General features: G+C 40.8%; 2 protein-coding genes across 2 annotated transcripts; one reads left to right on the forward strand and one right to left on the reverse strand.

Annotated features, from left to right (window-relative positions):
* Positions 1 to 3735: 3735 nt before the first annotated feature.
* Positions 3736 to 21366, forward strand: LOC107270243. The gene is made up of 7 exons (XM_025087636.1): positions 3736 to 3754; positions 3933 to 4162; positions 4240 to 4401; positions 4819 to 4887; positions 4970 to 5178; positions 5264 to 5423; positions 21185 to 21366. Exons 5-7 carry the CDS (start codon positions 5107 to 5109, stop codon positions 21364 to 21366), a joined length of 414 nt encoding a protein of 137 aa, XP_024943404.1. The 5' UTR covers positions 3736 to 3754; positions 3933 to 4162; positions 4240 to 4401; positions 4819 to 4887; positions 4970 to 5106.
* On the reverse strand, positions 15952 to 19042 carry LOC107270242. The gene is made up of 3 exons (XM_015745085.2): positions 18712 to 19042; positions 16954 to 17655; positions 15952 to 16775 (listed from the first exon to the last, which is right to left on the reverse strand). The coding sequence occupies exons 2-3, from the start codon at positions 16972 to 16974 to the stop codon at positions 16446 to 16448; spliced, it is 351 nt and encodes a 116-aa protein (XP_015600571.1). The 5' UTR covers positions 16975 to 17655; positions 18712 to 19042; the 3' UTR covers positions 15952 to 16445.
* Positions 21367 to 21743: the final 377 nt, after the last annotated feature.

The following is a 21743-nucleotide window of genomic DNA, read 5'->3' on the forward strand; positions in this document are numbered from 1 at the left end:
CCGCGAGAGAGCGAGCCCGATAGAACGTAGGTCAGGAAATGCGTTACAATGTATTGTATATTCGTATTCAATGGAAAACCAATCACTATAGCTAGTTTCAGTTCTTCTAGTATATATGTGCTGTGACGTGATTTTTCGAATCACGGTCCCAAGGCGGCTCCGGTTACCCTAACAAAAATATGCAGATGTTTAAGGACCTGTATCAAGCTTCCGTATCGTCTAGAATCGGCTTAACATCTTGAAAATTATTTCCTACATTTACAGGCAACATCATTCCAGTTGTAACTGCAAAAAATGTTCGTGCGCGTGCAAAAGGAAATGCGCAGTTATATAGCTATGTATATCCCGCCATAAGTGCGAAGATACGACATTTTAATCTGAATTTTCCCTATTTATTAAATATTCCACCACTTTACAATGCATATATACATGCGTATACATATACATTAGTAGAGTTTAATATATATTGCGACGATATTCCCCAAAAACAAAATCCCAATAAGAAATTAGACGATAAAAGATATTCGGAAAGTAGGGAACCGTACACAACACGCCGTATGATTCTCTCTCAATAAATTTCGGTATTCACAAGACCCGATACGCGATAAACTGAATAGTGTTGGGCGCCAGGTGATCTCCGGGAAGAACACCGCGAGTGCAGGGCACTCGAGATCTTAGAAATTCTGAAGAAAACGCGGGACAGCTCGGAACAACGAAAGGGAAAAGGAAACAGGTAAGGCGACACCGTCAAGGGAAGCGAGGTGGGACGATAGGAACGGCGACTCCGCCAAGAAGAAAAGAGACAGATAGGTAAACGGCGACTTCGCCAAAATAGAAGAGAGGAAAAGCGATAAACGGCGACTCCGCCAAGGTAGAAAAGAGAAAGATCGATAAACGGCGACTCCGCCAAGATAGAAAGGAGAAAGATCGAGAAACGGCGACTCCGCTAAGATAGAAATGAGAAAGATAGAGAAACGGCGACTCCGCCAAGATAGAAGAGAGAAAGATCGATAAACGGCGACTGCGCCAAGATATAAAGAAAAAAGATAATAAACGGCGACACCGCCAAAATATAAAGAGAAAGATAATAAACGGCGACTCCGCCAAGAACGTAAAAGCACAAAGCCACAAACGCCAAATAGGGAAAACGAACGAGACACGAGAACGGCGACACCGCCAAGATAAGAGAGGGAAGCGCGAAGGAAAGTAGGAACAGAAGCGAGAGAGAGAGAATCAATCGGTCGACGAAAACTCCAATAATTATACCCGGTTCAGAGGCTAGCTCACCTGGGAGAGCGTCGTGGCGTTCAAGAGGCTAGACGGGAGAAGGAATAGACATGCGATATAGAGAATAGGTAAAAGAAAGATAGCAGAGAAAAATAAGTAGGTTTAACGCACCGAAGCTATATTAGAAAAAGCAAGAAAAAGCGGCATGCAAGCCATACAGCAAACTACAGCGTGTTGAAAGCGGAACAGATAGAGTAAATTGTTAGCGAGATTCAATAAGGTGCGAAAGCGAAGCAAGTAACAAAATCCTTAAAATAATAATACAAAGCAAAGAGTTCTTGAAGGATTCTATATAAACGAAAATTCTTAAAACGAAACGCGGAACTAACGAGGGACTATGGCCCTGTACCGATACGACACGGCAGCGGGACGGATCCGCGCCGACGCAAAAGATACTTTCGACAATATTTCAATAAATCGGGGACTACGAAATACACGCGACAACAAAGGTTTAAATTCGTATCGGTACGAAAACGCGGCAATAAATTCACTCTCGAAATTTCCCGACAATTGGAAAGAATCAGAACACGCACGATATAAATATGACGATCAGCGCACAGGTAGAAAATACACTTAAATAAATTAACACAGGCAATACAAATAAGATAACCTAGTTAAAAGGAATGGCAAGCTCTCGAGAAATTATCACAAGAATAGCGCGATCGGTAGAAATAAATTAATAAGTACGCCACTGATAGTCAGTGCGTCCTTTATTCTCGCATCAGGCGAGTACGCACGAAAAAAAAGGTGACTCTACGCTCGACCAGCAGCGTAAGGTATCGAAAATATTATACTAAGACAGTAATCACAAATTCCCCGAAATCGAAATATTCCTTTACGAAAGAGGAGGATGCCATTCCTAGTAACGAAATCGAGAAATACATGAGCAATATCGGGCAAAGAAAATAATTATTTCAAGTCAAAATTCAATATAATAAAGCGACATATAACGCCGGAAAAGATAGAAAAGCCCAAAAGATATTCGCTAGAAACAACTAAAAAGACTCAACGGGAAACGGCCAAGCCGGAGACGCCGGGACGCTAGGTGTTTCCACGTGGCCGAGAAGATAATCTGTAACTTATAAAATATTCGACAATTCCAAAGCACTAAATTACAGCCGAACGCAATTAATTACAATATATTCGATATAATAGAGACTCTACGATAATAAAAGAAAAGCGAAATAAGATAACGGTATCCGGTACTATCGTCCTTTTACTTAGAGAGACTGGAACGACATTCAGTCCCGGTAAGCGCGAAAATTCGCCGTCGAGGCAAAGTGCCTAGACGGGATTGCTTCAATTAAATTCACAAAATCTCCAAAAGAAAGGTAACGAAAGGTGCTTACCAAAGAGGTCCGGTACGGAATCGAGGAAATCGGTCCTCAGACTTCCTTCCTTCCTTCCTTCAATATAATATAATTGAGGTAGAACTCGGCAATCTGAATGGGTCGAACCCAGCTCGTCTTTGTTCGCTCGGAATTACTTTTGAAAATCAACCACAGGCTAAGATGCTCCAAACGTAAGTGAACGAGCCGGAATTCGTCGCTAGAGGAAGAGCCCTAGGGGCCCCCCTCCATAAATTATTAATTCCTAATTCGCACGGTAGAGCGATAACACAATATAATACTACAGAATAGGTAAATCTAACGCTTGACGGTAGCCAGAGACGAAGCATTAGGCGCTAGAGTCCGAAGATAGGCGGAGAGAGCCGAGCTGAGCGCGGGAATCCTTGGTGCGGCCGATCGTGAGTCTTCGGTGCGAGCAGCAGGATTCAGCGAAGAGTAGGCCCTGGTTTCTTCTCCGGGGGCCACTGATAACAGGAGCGCTAGGGAACGTTCGGCGACTGGGCGGCACGATAGAGGATTATCCTTTCCTCCTATCGGCGGCACGAGTGGCGAAGGCCCTGTTTTGCGGTCCGTATGGGCGGCCGGCAGAAGTAGTAGAGGGATCCCATCCCGGGTCTCCTTGGCTCCACGGAAGTCCTCCGGAACGAACAGCAGTTTGGTCCAGCCTCTGTCGATAGCTCGTCCGGTAACTCAGGAACACTCGTTGGCGGTCAGCTTCGTGCTCGTGGTGTAGACGTAGATTTGCCCAGGACGGTAAAGAAGGTAGGCGAGTGCGAATAGGAAAGCTCAAAAAATAAAAATAAAAACGAAAAAAGCAGAAAGGCGAAACAGAAATAAGCAGAAAGGACGATAGGCGGAAACAGAGTGCAAAAACGATAAGCGAGACAAGCAAAGTCGTCTTTGGAATGTCGGGTGACTGACGTTTGGAGGATCGTTGCAGGTGGATTGTGTCTTGCCCAGGACGGTAAAGAAGGTAGGCGAGTGCGAATAGGAAAGCTCGAAAATAAAAAAATAAAAGCGAAAAAAGCAGATAGGCGGAACAGAAATAAGCAGAAAGGACGATAGGCGGAACAGAAATAAGCAGAAAGGACGATAGGCGGAAACAGAGTGCATAAACGGTAAGCGAGACAAGCAAAGCCGTCTTTGGAATGTCGGGTGACTGACGTTTGGAGGATCGTTGCAGGTGGATTGTGTCGGTTCCCTCCTCCTAGCAATCTTTGTGACTGAATTTCCGAAATTCACGTCACAATATATATATACACATAGGTTTTCTAGTTTATATGTATGTTTTTCTAGGTATATAAGGAATAATGCTACCGTCGCAAAAATGGGAGAATATGCAGTAGTAAAATTTTATGAGGAAGACGTGGTGTCTGAAGTTCCAACTACTTGGATATGTGGAGACAAAGAGAGACCCCTGTGTCGGTGGCCCAAAAATTCAAAAAATATTTCTCTATTAATATAAAAAAAAGTACCACCAAATGGAACATGGGAAACATATGACGTTGAAGTCGAGCAACAATGTTGTGAGTATATCTATGAGCAATTAATTTTTCTGGGCGAACTTTATAACTGAAGCATATATATTTTAAATGAATTTTAGTGTCCTTAGATAAAGCGCGCAAGATGGTAGAATATATAAGTTGCAGTTCATCAGATGAAACACAACTTGGAAGAGGGCGGAGACAAATTATCCTTAATGTACAATCTACTTCAGAATCAGAGGACGATCCGCAGGACTATGTAACGTATAGTCAACAGAAAGGTTGATGGAAGAATATTTTTTATTGTTCAATCAGATTTGATATACAAATATGATTTTTCGGGAAAAAAAAACCAGTTCTACTATCACCACCAATTGTACCTTCGACACTACGTAAACGACATTTCGTAACAGAACAGAACATTGTAGATGTTAACAAAACAATCGGTACACGAGAGATATTGTTTATATTTCAACAATAAGTCTAAACTTATAATAAATCATAATTAATGTAACTTACAGACCACACGGTTCATTTGCCATCAGCTGACAATATTAATATTCAGGATATATCGCTTCTCATGATGCCCATCTCTAGTCAAACTAATAATAATATTGGTTCATAATACATCACATTATCATAGAAAATTTCTTTGACACAAATTTTCGTAACCATGTATATTTTTATAATGATTTCAGTGGACATAACTACTAGCCAGGATAATAAACAAACGAATGACATAGTACTGCTGAATGAAACAATTGATGGTAACATTTGGTGGATTATAATGTACAGATTCAAGTATTATTACTATATCAACGTGACACCAGTGTTTTTGTTAATATATAGAATGCTTTTCCAAGCACACCCGGATGCTCGCCTCTATTAATGTAAACGTAACTAGCATCAAGAAACGGCTGTCTAAGTTACAGACAAATGAGATTAAAACTCTCCAGAACGATGCGCTCATCAAAGATTTTTGACCAATGAAATCCGTAGATAATATTAAAACATTTGAAAATGTTTTGCATAATTCAAAAGATGAGGCTTCCCAATTCGTAAGTAGGAATGGATTAGTTTATATTGACTGAATAATCGTGTTAATTTACTCATGTTTTAAACTATGGCCATATTTATACTTAGGCTGCCCTGATTAGTAACATTGGGGGAAATTCGCCCAAAAATAATATTCAGCGAATATTGCTACTGATTTTTGACAATTCCTGCGCTACTCAATGTTCCTGGAAAAGATTGCGCAACAATTTTGGTGTATCAAAGCTAATTGCTATAAAAATTATGAAAGGTATAATATTGTTACTACGTTTTTATTTATAACTTTATTTTTCAATTGATTAAAACCATATTATTGTGGTATTCCTATTCTCATATGGCTGGGTCTAGGAGGCAATACACTGGGGAAAAGATTTAGAACAATTTATTCAATACTGCACGTCTTACACTGTTGCTCGTACTCTCGCACGCGTTACACTACTGCGTGGCGCTGCCCTCCGTCGGTGGCCTCGCTTAGCTCGCTCTTTTACCGCCACCTACTTATACGAGCCACGAAACGCTACGCACCCTACATTATATTATAATTTTCCTAGACTACATAATAGCCACATACCCGTTTTTCTAAGCAGACCAGATTGAAGTTGTAATAGCTGAATGGTTTCGGTTTGCAAAACAGAGATTACATAGAGAGACCAAGGAATCATAATGTAAGAGCTTGAGACGATTATTTCTTCTTTATGCGACCTGTATTCAAATTATTGCAAGGTTGTAATGATTTGATTGTTATTTGTTAACAAGTTTCTTCGAAATCCTAGTCAAATAGGGAGAGAGAGAGCAATACAATACATACATTATAATTATAAATGTTTTATTATATCATAATAAATATAAGATGCGATCAAAATGTATGCATTATTTAGTGTAAACCCAAATATACATCTTTTGATCTACATGATACACGGGTTATATAAATGATATCAACATGTAATATAACAATCGCATGTAAGTTTGATAACATTCATATAACAATATTCTGTAACATTGATAAAAACGTGATATTCGTTTGAGTGTCTCATTTTAACTTACCTGCGAGTCACTTGTAACAAACATGCTATATTACTTGTTACATTGCGTTATGCTACTGTTACATTTATATTATGTTGCAGTGTTTGCTGGGTGACAGTTTGTTTTTCTGGTTTCTCGCTGTGGATCTAGATTCGACCAACATCAATCGGTACAACTACCTTATATGCAACACAGCATGTAGCATTAGCAGGGTGGTCCTCTCCACAGTTTACGAACTTGGCTGGTTCCGTTGGAGGTTTTTTGCAGTCCTTTGTTAGGTGTTCTCCGGTACATTTAAGGCAGGCCGCTCTGGCGTAACAGTTAATTGCGGCATGGCCCCATGCCTGGCATCTGTGGCACTGAGAGGTTCTTCTCTTGTTTATGAAGTTATCCCATGTGATTTTCGTATATCCTAGATAACTTATTTGCTGTTGTATTTACTTGAGTATGGTGCTTACATTGGCTGTTTTGTGTTTATATTGTGCACCTTCCCAGCAAACACTGCAACATAATATAAATGTAACAGTAGCATAACGCAATGTAACAAGTAATATAGCATGCTTGTTACAAGTGACTCGCAGGTAAGTTAAAATGAGACACTCAAACGAATATCACGTTTTTATCAATGTTACAGAGTATTGTTATATGAATGTTATCAAACTTACATGCGATTGTTATATTACATGTTGATATTATTTATATAACCCGTGTATCATGTAGATCCCCACACTGAACAGAAATATTTTATCAATATTGCCAAAAGTTTCCCTTGAAATAATGCAATATTACGGAAATATATTAAAAATTGTTTAAATATTTCTGGAATGTTGCAGGAATCTTGCAATGTCCGCTCAGCACGTTGCAATCACAATATTGCTATAATATTGCCGGTCAATATTTCGGAAATATCAATGCATAATATTAATAAAATATAACTCAGATAGCACCTGCGTATTGCTAAAATGTATTGCAATATTATTGCAATATTTCTTGAATATTGCTGTAATCTTACACCATTCACTCTGGTGCAAAATATTACCGCTCAGCACGTTGCCATCACAATATTGCTATAATATTGCCGGTCGATATTTCGGAAATATCAATGCATAATATTAATAAAATATAACTCAGATAGTACCTGCGTACTGCTAAACTGTATTGCAATATTATTGCAATATTTCTTGAATATTGCTGTAATCTTACACCATTCACTCTGGTGCAAAATATTTCAGTATAAATGTCGTATTAATGATACGACATGTAAATGATAAGAATGATGCATTAAGCGGCTTAATTATTTACTCGGTCCTACGTTCTTTCATGCGAGTTGCCTTGGCCACCTAGTGGCGCGGCAGCGAACTAGTGTTCGCTCGGATACTCCGTGTCTGGTTAGGGACTCTTGTCACAGAGTATACCGAAATTTCTAGTCGGTTATGAATTTATTGATACCATGTAGATAAACTATTTTTATTCAAGTATTGTAATTTTCAGTCCTGAATGTATAGTTGCATTACGGTTGATTGAAAATTCTTCAACCTCTTAATAATCAGAGTCGAATATATTATATTCGCTAAACGCATAATAAAATTAATGCTTGATTACAATTTTACAAAACAATGTACATCAATACTCATTTGGTTACTCTTATTATGGTTGTTATAACCAAAATGTTATATAATAGTTATACTCATTGTTATGTACCACCTTTGCGAAAATATCATTGAGCAGTTATGTTCTTGTAATGTACAAACTTTTATATTACTTGTTACACCCAGGTAATGTAACTACTATATTCAGTGTTTGCTGGGTTCTAACTGAGAGACTCGAGTTCGGTTTTTAAATCATGCAAATCTATGTTTTTGTGCAATCCTCTTATGCACGAAGGTGCACATTTTAGCTTGTTTACTGGTGTATGTATGAAACTGGTATTCGTTTCTTTCCCAAATGCTTTTTAATTTTTCAAACTCTGCTTTATTCGATGTAAACACTTCTGTGAAGTCTTTGTGATACTTCACGTGGAATTTTTCCCGGAGGATGTCTTTCAGTACTTTCACAAACATTGCATGCGATTCCACTATTTCATGAATGACTAGTGGAGGGGGCTTCTTTGTCTTCTTAGTGCTGCGCGTTCTGCTTGGTCCTTTGTCATTCAGAGGCGCCAGGTTTGGGTCTTCGTTCGTCTCCATATCGGAGGTCTCATCTTTTTCTTCCTCATCCGATAGGGCGGAGAATCGGTTTTGAATTGCGATGCCACTATTTTGCCCATCGTGTTTTTTCTTTTTTATAGAGCTCATGTCTATGTTATTTATTTTTCTTTTTTTGGTGATGAATACATCTTCAAATTCATTCGTCGTTAGTTTTCCATTAAGGGTTTCGTCAGGACTTTTGGGTGGCTCTTCACCCACAATAATTATTATATATTATTGTATTTTGTTATATTAATGATTCTTTGATAATACAATGTTTTACTGCAATGTATCTTTGTTTTAAGAGGTATTGTTCTATTTAGTATTTCACTCACTCGTGAGATTTCAAAAACACCGCACTGAGCACATCCGCTCCGTACTACGGTCCGCACGAGACTCACTGGACGCGAGTGTATAGTATCCCATTCAAACAAATGTTTTCTCTGAAATAATAATTAACGGCGTGTTTCGTATACGATTGAGGTTAAGAGGTTAGAATTTTCAAATGTCAATACTTATCGATATAATACTTAATCTCGTGTTAAATTTTGATATTATGCAATATAATATTATTGTTAATACTTACATCATAGATAGAATTTCGATAAATTGTTAAAAACGATAAAAAACAAAGAAGGCCAAAATGCCGCACACGATAACACATCTCATATGCCGACCAAAATCGCAGAGTCGCGGGCGTCAATTCACGGCAGCAGCGTGTCACCGCTTACCATATTTTATAGTAAAAAGTATCAGTTTTCATATAAAAACTATTAAACGTCATGGGAAAATTTGTGATAACAAAAATTATTATATTATTTAGTAAAATTTCTTTTCTGTTAGAATAATATTTGCCAGAATGTCGCTACAGTCACCATGTAAGAGAATTTTATGGTACTTTCTACCCGATAGTCGGTACTTTGTACCAGATCCTTCTCTCCGTGTACCGGGTGAGCTATGCTACCTGCTCGATTACTATAACGCACTTGGTGGATATAAGGTGTGTTCAGGTAGAAATCTTTCCGTACTCATTCCATATATTCTTCATTCGAAGATAATTTCCATGCGATAAATCACTTACAAAACTTATAATTTCACTCTGGAAATGGAATTTGTCAAAAACGATGTGCTATTGAAAACTAATATCAGAAAACGTTAAACAATCAATGATTGTTAGTAAACTACGAATTCTTTGAAGAGTTGATAAAATGAAAAAAAAATGGAATTTCACATTGAAAAAATTATGTAAATTTCTTATTTTTTAATAATTTTTATAAAATTTATTAATAAAGTTCAATAACTACTCGTAATAACTAAAAAAAAAGTTATATACAAAAAGAGTTGAACCCGCAGCCTTGCGACTACCAGGCAGGCTCAATACCTCATTTATCAATACCTCAGCGACCTACCTCACTGTTTTTTCCTTGGCCAAGTATGTCACCTAACTGCGGAATTTATAACAGTCTACGAATCTGTTATACAAACTACAGTTCCGCGGGACCGACTGCGAAGAGGGGAATAACGGGATGAGGAAGGAAACATTAGATAAAACTACTATTTTTTAATTATTTTATTAATAAGGTTTTCTAATATAAAATAAGTTTTCTAATGGCAACAGCGGTGGCCGCAACACTTATGGGCTCCGTTGTTGTTGTTATTATTACTATTATTATTGCGGCACCGGGGGCGCTCTTTACGTGGCCACCCCCACCCCCACTGCGGGTAACTTCAACTATAAGTCGGGGGGTTCAACGGTGGGGCACTATTCTGCCATGGCTGCTGCTGCAAAAAATAGATTCATTATTTATAATAACAATAATCATAGGAATGATAACAGGATACAGATGAACAAATATTTTTCAAAACTTACCGAATACGCCCTGGTGCCCCACGGCGCCGCTGCTGCTTGGCGGGGCCCATAGCTTTGCGACGGGGCCGCAAATTGGGGTGGCCCGTAGCTGGTGGGCGGTGGCTCGTACAAGGGAGATGGCCCGTAGTTGGTGGGCAGTGGCCCGTACATGGGAGATGGCTCGTAGATGGGTGGTGGCCCATGCAGTACATACTGAAAACAAAAATATAGATTTACACAAATGTTTTTGTCTACTAGATAAAACACGCGGATAAATATTTCTATAATATTAAATACTAACCCCGGGCGGAGTTTTTGGCCCGCACTGCTGCTGAAAGTAATCATAATGAAAATTATTATATATGTATATGGAGATGTTGATTTCATGCAGCAAATGAGCAATCTAACAGCGTAATATTAATTTTTGCAACGCTGTACGGAAAGTATACAGTTTGTGCACCAAAAAACAAGCACAAAATGGTCCACTCTTGATGAGTTGAGAGTGTGCGGGAATCATAACATTCCCGCATGGAATATCGTACTTGTTTTTTCGTGCACAAACTAAATACTTTCCGTACAGCGTTGCAAAAAATAGTATATGATACGCGTGTAGGTTGGTGATTTCTAATCGTGAGACCCGTGTACTCGTTGACGTTTGCCAACGTCATACTCGTCAGAAATCATCAACTTTCCGCACTTGTATCATAATGTACTATTATTATACTAACCATCCCATATTGAGCTGTATAAGGCGCTGGCGGATGACCTACTGGCGTCTGGAAAAGAAATCATAGCTACATTGTCAAACGGCCCTACATAATAAAGCATATGTAAATACAGGTACAATTTAAGGTACCAACCACGATTATTGGCTCTCCTGTTTGCCTTAGCGCCGGGCTATTTTCTGTTTTGTATTCTGAAAAAGGAGAAAGATATTTTTCAATATATACTATTCAATATATATTAGGTCTACCGGAAAGTTCTGTCTGTTTTTGGAATAAAACAAAATACACATTTTTAGTATGATGCCCTTACTATTGAACATCGCCGGCCTCTTTTCTTGGACTGCTGTCCTTAAATTATACAGTTGCTGACAAAACTTTGCAACCGGTAACGAGTTGTTCGCACATATGGAGGTTGCCATTTCCTGTTTTGCTATTTGGTACCTGATAGGATCAAGTGGTGGTCGTTTCTTAAGATAAGTTCTTAGTTGATTAGCCTATCTAGGACTATCAATCCAAAGGATGCTGGATGGACCAGGCGATGTGATGCCAAAGAACAAGGTTCAAAAGAGCATGCGAGGGTTGAGTCCTGAGGAAAAAGGTATAATAAGTTATGTTGATGATTATGTTCAAAAATAGAATGCTTTATTTTGCAATAATTGATATAACTTACATTGTCAACAGACGATATACTAGACTTATAAATTACAGTAATAAATGTCTATAGTAGCTTCATATAGTTGAGCTTAGAGACAGATCAGCTGTTCAGGGAGAAATTACAAGTCAAGCTTAAAGAGAGATAGAATACTCCTTGGACATTTAATTTTAAAGAGTTTTATTTTAAAAGTAGTTTTCTGAAGAAAAAATATTTAGTTTATCGTTCAGAACATTGATCATACGTGCCTAGTATAAAACAAGGCAAAATACTGAATTGCACATGGTAAGTTGAATTAACAGATATTAAAATGGGCTAATCATTAGTTCAGCGTCCAATTGGTTTAGAAGTAGAGTCAAGTAATCACAGCTTGGAAAGAATAAGGATTGAATGCATTGAAAAGAATTGATAAGTAAAATTCCATATAGTGTTAATGGTAGTTGTCAATTAAGAGGGTTTCTTAAGGATAAAAAAGAGCTATCGTTAACAGGATAAATGCAAGTTCGTTGAAAGTCAATTGCAAAGAGATTGGAACAATTAGAATTGGTAATTGGTAGTAACGAGTAATAGTTTAATGGTCATTTAACAAAAGAGAGAATTTTGAATTAATTAAAATACTTACCATGATGTTAGTATGTGCAAGTAACGTAAAAGTCAGTCAGTAGACATACGTGTATTTGAACGTAGGAATTAATTGAATTAACTAGCAGTTGAATGGTAAAAGTTAGTAATTTTAGTATTAATTAACAGAATCCCTTCAGGATGCCGAAACTACGTTCAAGTAAGATAAAGCCTTGGTATTGCATAGGAGATATTATGTCTCGGGATATAAACGTAAAAAAAAGGTGTGATCAATGATAACTATTAATTGCCTATTGTTATAAACAATTGTATTTTACATAAGTAATAAGTGTATTCGTCTCAAGTCTACTTTCGTTTAATTAAAGTAAAGTTTAATTAGGAATAGTAGTTTCAAAGATAGCAGAATAGTCTTTGTCCATATATTTTAGCATTGGAAAATTCCAGAACAAAGCGCTGTAGACAAAGGGCAGCATGTGGGAGCTATTGGCTCCCTGGAACACGAATCAGAGCGCGAGATGTCGGCGCGAGGCGTGACGTTTTTGATGTTCTATATAAAAACTGTACACTGCACACGATGTTGCTCTAAGACATCCGTGTTCACCGGTGTTGTTCTAGTAATCGGAAGATTTCTCATCATCTCCGTTATACCGTTCGTGCAGTGTAGTAAATGTAGTTGTAGTTGTAATGTAGTGTAGTGTAGTGTAGTGTAGTGTAGTGTAGTGTCGTGTAGTGTAGTGTAGTGCAGTGGAGTACAGTGCAGTGCAGTGCAATGCAATGCAGTGTAATATAGTGTAGTGTAATTAGTATCATTCAGTGAAATGGAGAGAAACATTACGAACGAAAAGCATCGTGATCGCTTTGGAAAAGTGTGGCCGTCAAAACGTTCGGCCAAACGAAACGTGGGGTTATCTCGTGCAGCAAGAACAGAAGCACGACCATGGAGCCTAGACTGGAGGAGGTCACACTGTGGGTGCCAATACTGGGTCAAAAATACGGTTGCAGTAGGGTTTCCCGATAATACCGCCTGCGGCGCTTGCAACAGTACTTTCTTGAACAAGGCATGCATACCTATGTTGTATATAAAAATATACGTATATATATTGTAACGATATTCCTACGCGCGAAACTGAGAGACGGTAGCGGGGTTAGGAATCTCGCCACAAATATCCGAGCTCCCACGAGAGAACTAATACGGACGATAGCCGGCGAAAAGTCTTGGGCGCCAGGTATTCTCTAGGAATACCGTCTTCGGGACGACAAGAGATTCCGTAGTTGCCCTCGCGAGAATCCGCTCGACAACACACTAGCTCAGCCTGTTCCCGCGGAACAAAATGATAGAGGGGCTGAGTCTGGGACTAGGTAATATCGAGAGCGAGAAAATAATCAGACGGAGAAGTAACCAAATATAACAAGGTCCTCTTTATTAGGACAGAGATGCACAAAAGTAACAACGGGCGTTTACAGCGGGAATCGCGCGAGAGTTACGTCCCCTAGGTTATCACACGTTTACACTCCCTAGAGGGAGGACAAAATCACGCGACGCTTGAGATACAAAAAAAAATAAAGAAACACAAAATATGCCGACAGTTACGAATATTTAGAGTACAGCCATGTGAGGGGGGTTTTTCCCACAGAATCGCACGATAGCCCTAGCAACAGCGCACAGTGGCGTAGCCGCGGAATTCACGCGACGATAGCCCTGCAGATGAAATACAGACGATAGCACTTAACACTAAGGGAAGCGAGGCAATGGCAATTCACAGTATATCACACAGTCACGATATATGCCTATACGCCACGATATATGCATATACCCTCGATATATGCCGGCAATGGTGATACAAAGTAAAGAAAAGAAAGATATCGGGAGGACCGAATCGAACACTCCCGAGAATGGAATAATTAAGGACAAATAGTTCACAGGTTGTTTCTTAACTAACGAGTAAAGCCAGACAGAAGTAAACGCGTACTATAATATGTCTCGTTACCGAGAAGCGATAACGGCACGTAGGCCTCGTGGCCACACTCCAGGGTCTAGAAAATCACGGATTCGCACGCATAATAAAATTTACAAAATATGGAATTACAATAGAGAAAGAAAATACGATAGATACGGAATTTTCCCGCGTTACACTTGTCTCGAATCGGAAGAATTCGAGAACGGTAGCAAGGGACGATAAGACCCTAGGAAAATTCCACGGTAATCGAACTTCGGAACTCGCCGGTAATAGCGATAATCAAAACGTTTTTACACCACCACGGACTGCCAGCGAGAGAGCGATCTATCGGATAGTCTTACGCTCGGTGGTGAGGTTTTCCCCCACCCTTAATCTAGCGCGTCGGGCCTTCTCCTGAACTCCTTCGCTCTCGCCATAATTCAAACTTAGTATTTGGGACCCTTCTGAACTCGGAATAATGGTAATCGAATCTTTACGATAACATACTATTAATGATTCGGCATTATGATTCTTAATAGACTACGACGACTGTCTCCCCCGGCGAGGTTCTTCGGCTTTGCCTGATGATACGGATGCGGTTACTCCCTCGAGGTGCACGTTTCCCCATCTACGGAGCCGGTTCTCGAGGGTAACTCTTCTCTCCGGGACCTTAGAGTTACGGCAACCTCCTGGCTGTACCGTCGGCAGGATCCACGGGGTCATCCTCCTCGATGCCTTGGCTTTCAGAAGGGTGGAGGCACGTCCTCCCTTAGTCGCAGTAGTCTCGGGATAGCTGGACCCTGGACTCTGTCGGTGGCTATCGCTGTTGTCCCTGCATCCCCGGGAGGGTGTTGTCCCTTCTCCCGTCAGCCACCGTGTATCCGAAGCCTGAGAGGCGCACCGCGGAAATAGAGCGCGTCTGGCCTTTGGCGCATACCGCTAGCTAGGTACGGCTGGGCCGCTGCTCTGATGCCTCTCCTGCCGTCAATCGGCAAGCGATACGATAGCGGGTCCTTTGGTTATTAGAGAGGTTTGGAGGTCCCCTGATGTTGGCGGGGTCTGGGCCCTGTCTTCCCCCTGAGGTTGATTCGGGGTGTCTTTCCCTCGGTTTTGGCTTGGTGTCGGCTCTCCGCTCCGCCCGTGATGGCGTGTTACAAAGAGAGTTAAGATACAAAAGAGTTAGTTTATAAAAGACAAGAAATTATATTAGGACCCATGGAGTGTGTTGCAGTGATGCTGTTTAGAGTGCGTGGCGGTAATGCGTCACGCCTAAAAACGCGAGAGCTAATACTAGAACTCGTGACGGCAAATTTTGCAACGTCACAATATTTATACAGGGTGTTCGTTATGAAACGCACTGTAGTAACATCGTTGCATTCCTTGTCAAATTCTAAAAAATACGTGTATTTTCATTTTTTATTTCATATATCAAAATTTTGAGATAATCAAGGTTGAAGTTGCAGTAATGTGACCAATCAGAACGCGTTTAAACGGAGCGTAGATGACGTCGCGAGCCAGCCCGCAAGACCTGCTTGCACTAGGCCAATAACACTAAGAGTATCGTCGTAGTGTCCCTGTTTATCTGCATGTAATTGAGTAAGATGCAAGAGACGATACTCTTAGTGTTATCGGCCTAGTGTAAGCAGGCCTTGTGGGCTGACTCGCGACGTCATCTACGCTCCGTTTGAACGCGTTCTGATTGGTCGCATTACTGCAACTTCAACCTTGATTATCTTGAAATTTTGACACATGAAATAAAAAATCAAAATACACGTATTCCTTAGAATTTGACAAGGAATGCAACGGTGTTACTACAGTGCGTTTCATAAGGAACACCCTGTATATACACGGAGACTGGCTATATCATTATATATACTCGGCGCCGGCCGCGAAATCCAATAGTTACTTTGAAGGTTAGCAACGTTCATATTAATTTTAATAAAGTATTACGATTACAATTACATTTTCATTATTATTTTTGTAGTTATCGTTTAGACATGAACAATCCGGACGACGTTCCCGTTGTCGATATCTATCCTCCATGAGCGAGATGAAATGGTTTGCTGCTCAGGAGAAATGGTGGGCAGCAAAGCAAGTAAAGGAGAAAGATGCCATAAAAAAGTAATGTTACGCAGTTGAAAAGTATATATGAACAAATGTCGATGCTTACCCTATTGAAATTGTTAATCAACTTTGTGCCTCAACATTTATCTGGAATATTCTTCTGTTTTAGCTTCCAGATTCACGCTCAAATTCCTCACATTATTGATAAGTTAATGAATGATGTATGAACATGGAACGTTGTATTGAAAATATGTTTATTTTGCATATAGCAAGTTGTATTTATACTGTGTCAGATAAACTATAACTATTTCTTTAACATTGCGGCTCCATGCCCAACTCTCTCTCCACTGGCTAGCTGCTAGATCAGTCATCAGATTTTCCATGCTGTATGAAACTAGGGCGTCTGTCACCAGACTTGTCATCTCTTTATCGCTGTCAAAATCACTATTGTCGTGACTGTCTGCGAGACCCCGTGATTTGTAATCGTTGTCTACCGCTTGGCGTGTGCTGACATTATCCCCAGCTTCCGACGTGCTCTCAATTGCCACAGCTTCAGACATAGTGGAACCAGACCATTGGCCAAGCTGTACAAAGAAAACTCAGTATATACCTGATCTATAATTCATGTTCTTCATTCGTTACGAAGAAATATTGGGTGATCTAAAAAGTATTTTCCGATTTATTCATTCAAAGTTAATAAAAAATCGGAAAATACTGTTTAGATCACCCAATAAATCAGTATTATGAGTATTGTAAACTTACGATTTCAGGTGACTGCGGCATTTAACGAATTGCCTCGGCAACTGGGCATGCATCCTTTCATAGCACGTACCTCTCTCGTTCAATAGAAACTACCGTTCCATCAGGCATTGGATGAACGAAGTGCGTAATGATATCCTCAGCAGCAAAGTGATACTGACACACAACATTTTGTGTTAATGGTGTCGTTGCTTCGATTGCAGTCGACCATGCTTCGGCTGCAGCCTACAAAATAAAAATATATTATTAACCGTTATGTACAATATAAGTGAAGCAAGAAATGCTGGGAGAAGACGGAGTTGTTATAGAGGCAAACCACCCAAAACTGGGTGGTTTGGTATTCAACAAGCAAATGAAACATGGAGCAGAAAATTAATAAAATGAAGACCTATAACTGACAGACAGATGCAGTCATCGCAGACCACCGAGATGGACTAATGACAAAAAAAGAAATGTTAACAACTGGATGCTAAAGGGTAGTGACAGAGGATTATGGCGTAACTTAAGAGAGGCCCATATATCTGGCAATGGACAGATATGGCTGGATGATGTTGATGAAAATAATTTAAATTAAGGATGTAATTACCTTTGGGACACCAAATAAATACACTGGCTTTTCTTGAAGCAATTTCCTCTTCTTTATTTCCTCCGGATCTCCTGTGGAGCAGCCTGAAATTGCACACCGCTTGCCCATGTCCACTGATACTATTGAAAATGAATACGACTTTCATTACTACATTTGAACATTAATCTTTTTCATCTATAAAATCTGCTTTGCAATCCTTCGGTAATTGAATATAAAAAAAATTCGGGTTATGTATTGTATTTGCATGCATTCAATCATGATCTTGACACTGTGACGTATAATTCGCGATCGAGCCTCGTCGGGAGATGAGAGACTGACCGGCGCACAACTTACGCGATTCCTTCGCGTTCCAGGCAACCCAGGGCTAACATATCCAATTCAAAATAATACCTCTGGTATTGTTGGGCGCCAAGTTCCAAAACGGGAACCACGTATCACTTCTACGGTTGGTCTTCGCGTGCCTACGTTGGCTAACTCAGCTATGCGGAGGCGGCGGGGATCTTTCAAAGTAAGGACCATTTCAACAAAATAAACACTCCGGCTTTTTGGGTCAACAATAACAAAATCGATCGTTTATTTTGCGCCAATTTCGGATGCGACCACGCGGATATAACAAAATCCAAATTGAACAATTTCGAAATAAATAATGAACCCAATAAGATCGCAACTAAAACATTTCACGCAGTCTAATTCTTACAGTTCGCTCAAATACAAACGTACAATCCGATAAAATTCGATACTTTCGACATTCAATAAATACTTTCATACGATTCGATACTATTCGACATTTTCGACAATCAATATCCAATAAATACTTCCGAACAATTCGCTAACGATTCAGTTACATACAATCTCAATACGGCAACACGTCCCTAACATGAACGCGATACAATAAGATTCGGAGATCTAACACTCAACATTGCCGAGAGAACTTATCATTCGAACACATTCATTCGATTCGATTGACAAACGCGCGATAAATATGTCCACGATGGGCAGCATATTTACGCGAACACAGTCCCTTTCCGGCCGGCGGAATCTCGTACTCAACACTAACGCGATTCTACGAGTGGGAACATCTCCCACGTGCCTACAGGCACAATTCAACGACAAACGTACAAAAACGCGGGGTGTTACGAGATTTCGTCGCTCACAAAACTTCACAAATCGCTTACCGAAATCTCTACGTATCTTCGATTTGGAGAATTGAGCCCGTATACGCGGCCTCGGATGAAGTCCGGATTCTCCACAGCAATTACCCCGGTAACAAACGGTTCCAAAAATACGACTCGCGTCGTCGACGGTCCAAGCAAGAAGAAGGAAGTTGCCTTCTCTTTCGATCGTAATCAGGAGCACCGGAGAGTATCAACCTCTCCCTTATGCGCAACCACCGCTGATTGGTCCTACGGCCCCAATCAGAAATCTCCGATCTGACACCACGCGCTACAATTCAAAATCCGTCTTCGCGACAATTCATACGATTCGGGAACAGTGATTACGGGCTGTCCCGCGATGGTTTCTGTCGTCCCCTAGGACTTCGCAACGGTTCACCAGGCGTCCCCGGATTCCCAGCTACTAGAGCCATGTTTTAGGCCCGTTTTTTCAGCATTCCGCCATTGAAGTTTGGTCTCTTCCTGTCTAGGCTCCATAAACATGATTAAGGCGAATTGGCAGAATATCGAACATCAGTGATTCAATACGACCTGATGTGACGGTGGGATATACATGCAATTCCTTGGTAGAGTTGGATAGTGAAGAAGACACAATGCGACTACCATCGACGTCAAACGCCATGACTTTTGCCGAGGATATATTCATCGATCGCGGAAACGAGTGGTCGCGACCTGGTATTGACTGAGACACATAGATACGGACTAAAGACTCAATTTCAATTCCAGTCTCGCATGTGCCATTTCAAGAGTAGTGTCTGAACAGATCCCCCCGACGACTCCGGTCTGGATGTTCACACAGTCGCTGCTGCCGGATGCATCACCGCAGGCATCGGTAGTGCGCATTTAAAGCAGGTGCTGTCGGCGATGGCTGTGCAGTCTCCATCCAGCAAAATGTTACAACAGTATGCAGAAATAGTCGGCGATGGATTCGCAAAAGCCGCAGCAGAAGATATGACAGCGGCTGCGGAGGAGGAAATGAATCTTGCAGTTGCCTGAGGTGATGTCACCGAAGATGGAATCGCGATGATTCCAGTGGTCGCCGACGGGAGCTGGATGACTCGGTCATACAAGAAGTACAATTTCCTCGCAGGTGTTGGAGCTATCGTGGGCTACCATACGAGAAAGGTTTTCTTCATTGGCGTGAGGAACAAATATTATGCGTTATGTGCGTACGCCGATGCTAAGGGCGTGGAGCCCCGAAATCATACATGTTTTAAGAACTGGGGAAGTAATAAGAGCTCTACAAGCATGGAAAGTGACACCATCACGGAAGGATTCTGGAGCAGCATTGAAATGCACAATCTTATGTACACGGAACTCATTGCTGATGGAGACAGCAGTGTGTACAAAAAGATTCTGAATATGAATCCGTAGGAAAACGTGCAAGTGAAGAAGATGGAATGCACGAATCACTTACTTCGCAATCTATGTAATAAAGTACAAGAGTCCACAAAGGGAAAGGGACGCATAGGTAATTGGAGAACCATCATCGAAGGCAAAGTCATGAAATTTAGAACTGCTGTCGTAAAAGCTGTAAAATATCGCAACGAAGAAAAAACGGAAACGCAGCAAAAAAAATATGACCTACGATGCCACATCTTAAATATTCCGCATCATATATTCGGAGATCATGAAAACTGTCTCCTCTTTCTGCAGCGGAGTGCTGAAGTCCGACGAGATGAATCAAGTTCCCGAATTGAAACGCATGGGATTATTCAACCGGTTCGAAGAAATCGTAATTCAGCTGAGCCACCATACCGATAGCCTACTGCGGAATGTTACGAGCAACATGGCTGAAAGCTACAATTCCGTAATTTGCAAGTTCATCGGTGGCAAACGAATCCACTTCGCCAAACGTGGCTCCTACAACGCAAGATGTTCCGGGAGCTGTTGTTCAGCACAACACGGGCCGAAGTTTATCAGCAGTCACTACTGCTTTGAAGAAGATACCATCGATGACTGCACTCAACCTGGAAAATCAGCGGCGGCATGCGCAGGAGACGAAGAGACATTGAGCAACAAAGCGTCAAAGCGCAAATGAGCCCAAGGACAGTGGGCCAGCAAAAAAAACGACACTGCGGAGCTGATAAGGATTATGACCCACAAAGGTCGCAGCCATATTTGCCAGAAGACGAATTTCAGCAAGCCAAGGAAGAGCATTACAGTCGTCTTCGGGAACTGCAACAGGATGGGGCCGAGCTGGACCGTTCGACGACCGAACAGCACGAACGGAACGATGGAACGTGTTGCGAAGGAAGCTACTGACAGCTTCTCACATCAAAGCTGTGTGCCGACGCAGACCCACGTCGCTGTGCAAAGCGCTTGTGAAGACCATCCTGTATAACGAGGGAGTTAGCACCGGCAATGCTATACGGACAGACTTCGAAAATAAAAGCCCGCAAGCAATTCGAGGAACAGATGGGTCACATTATCTAGGATTGCGGATTATTTATAGATAAATCTATCTGTTTTCTAGGTGCCACTCCAGATGGTCTCATTAGCGACGATGGGATCGTAGAGATCAAGTGCCCGTTCTCCATCAGAGATAAGACGTCGGATGAAGGAATCGCAGCAAATGTACCAGCCGTGGCGGGGATCTTCAACAAAGATGGATCCCTGAACAAACGCCGCAAATTCTATTACCAGATCCAAGGGTAGCTCCACATAAGTCAACGACAGTATTGCTACTTCGTGTTGTGGACGCCTCATGGAATCAAGGTAACTACTGTCCATGCAGACGATAAATTTTTGATAGATAACATGCTGCCTCATCTAACCAAATTTTACGAGAATTCCTTACTGCACGAAATAATTGACAGCAGGTACAACAGAAATATGGTTATTCGCGAACCCGATTATATCGTGGAGCTTGCAAAACAAAGTGATTGTGTTAAGGAGGTTCGATAGTATCTTATATTAAAATTATTTTCCAACTTTTTAAAATGAAATTTGGCACACAGCATGAGAAATATGATACGCGACTTGCATTGAAATTCGCGACACACAAAAGAATTTGGGCACTTCGATCTAAAATA

Source organism: Cephus cinctus, unplaced genomic scaffold (assembly GCF_000341935.2).
Source record: "Cephus cinctus unplaced genomic scaffold, Ccin1 Ccin1_scaffold0710, whole genome shotgun sequence".
NCBI classification, from domain to species: Eukaryota; Metazoa; Arthropoda; class Insecta; order Hymenoptera; family Cephidae; genus Cephus; species Cephus cinctus.

Excerpts from the sequence above, each read along its gene's own strand:
- LOC107270243 (XM_025087636.1), top strand. The coding sequence starts at position 5,107 with ATGAAATCCGTAGATAATATTAAAACATTTGAAAATGTTTTGCATAAT. Across the intron at positions 5,179-5,263 it reads AAGATGAGGCTTCCCAATTC|GCTGCCCTGATTAGTAACAT; the intron begins GTAAGTAGGAAT and ends ATTTATACTTAG. Across the intron at positions 5,424-21,184 it reads TGCTATAAAAATTATGAAAG|GTGCCACTCCAGATGGTCTC; the intron begins GTATAATATTGT and ends TCTGTTTTCTAG.
- LOC107270242 (XM_015745085.2), bottom strand. The coding sequence starts at position 16,974 with ATGCCGCAGTCACCTGAAATC. Across the intron at positions 16,776-16,953 it reads TGCCGCAGTCACCTGAAATC|CTTGGCCAATGGTCTGGTTC; the intron begins GTAAGTTTACAA and ends TTCTTTGTACAG.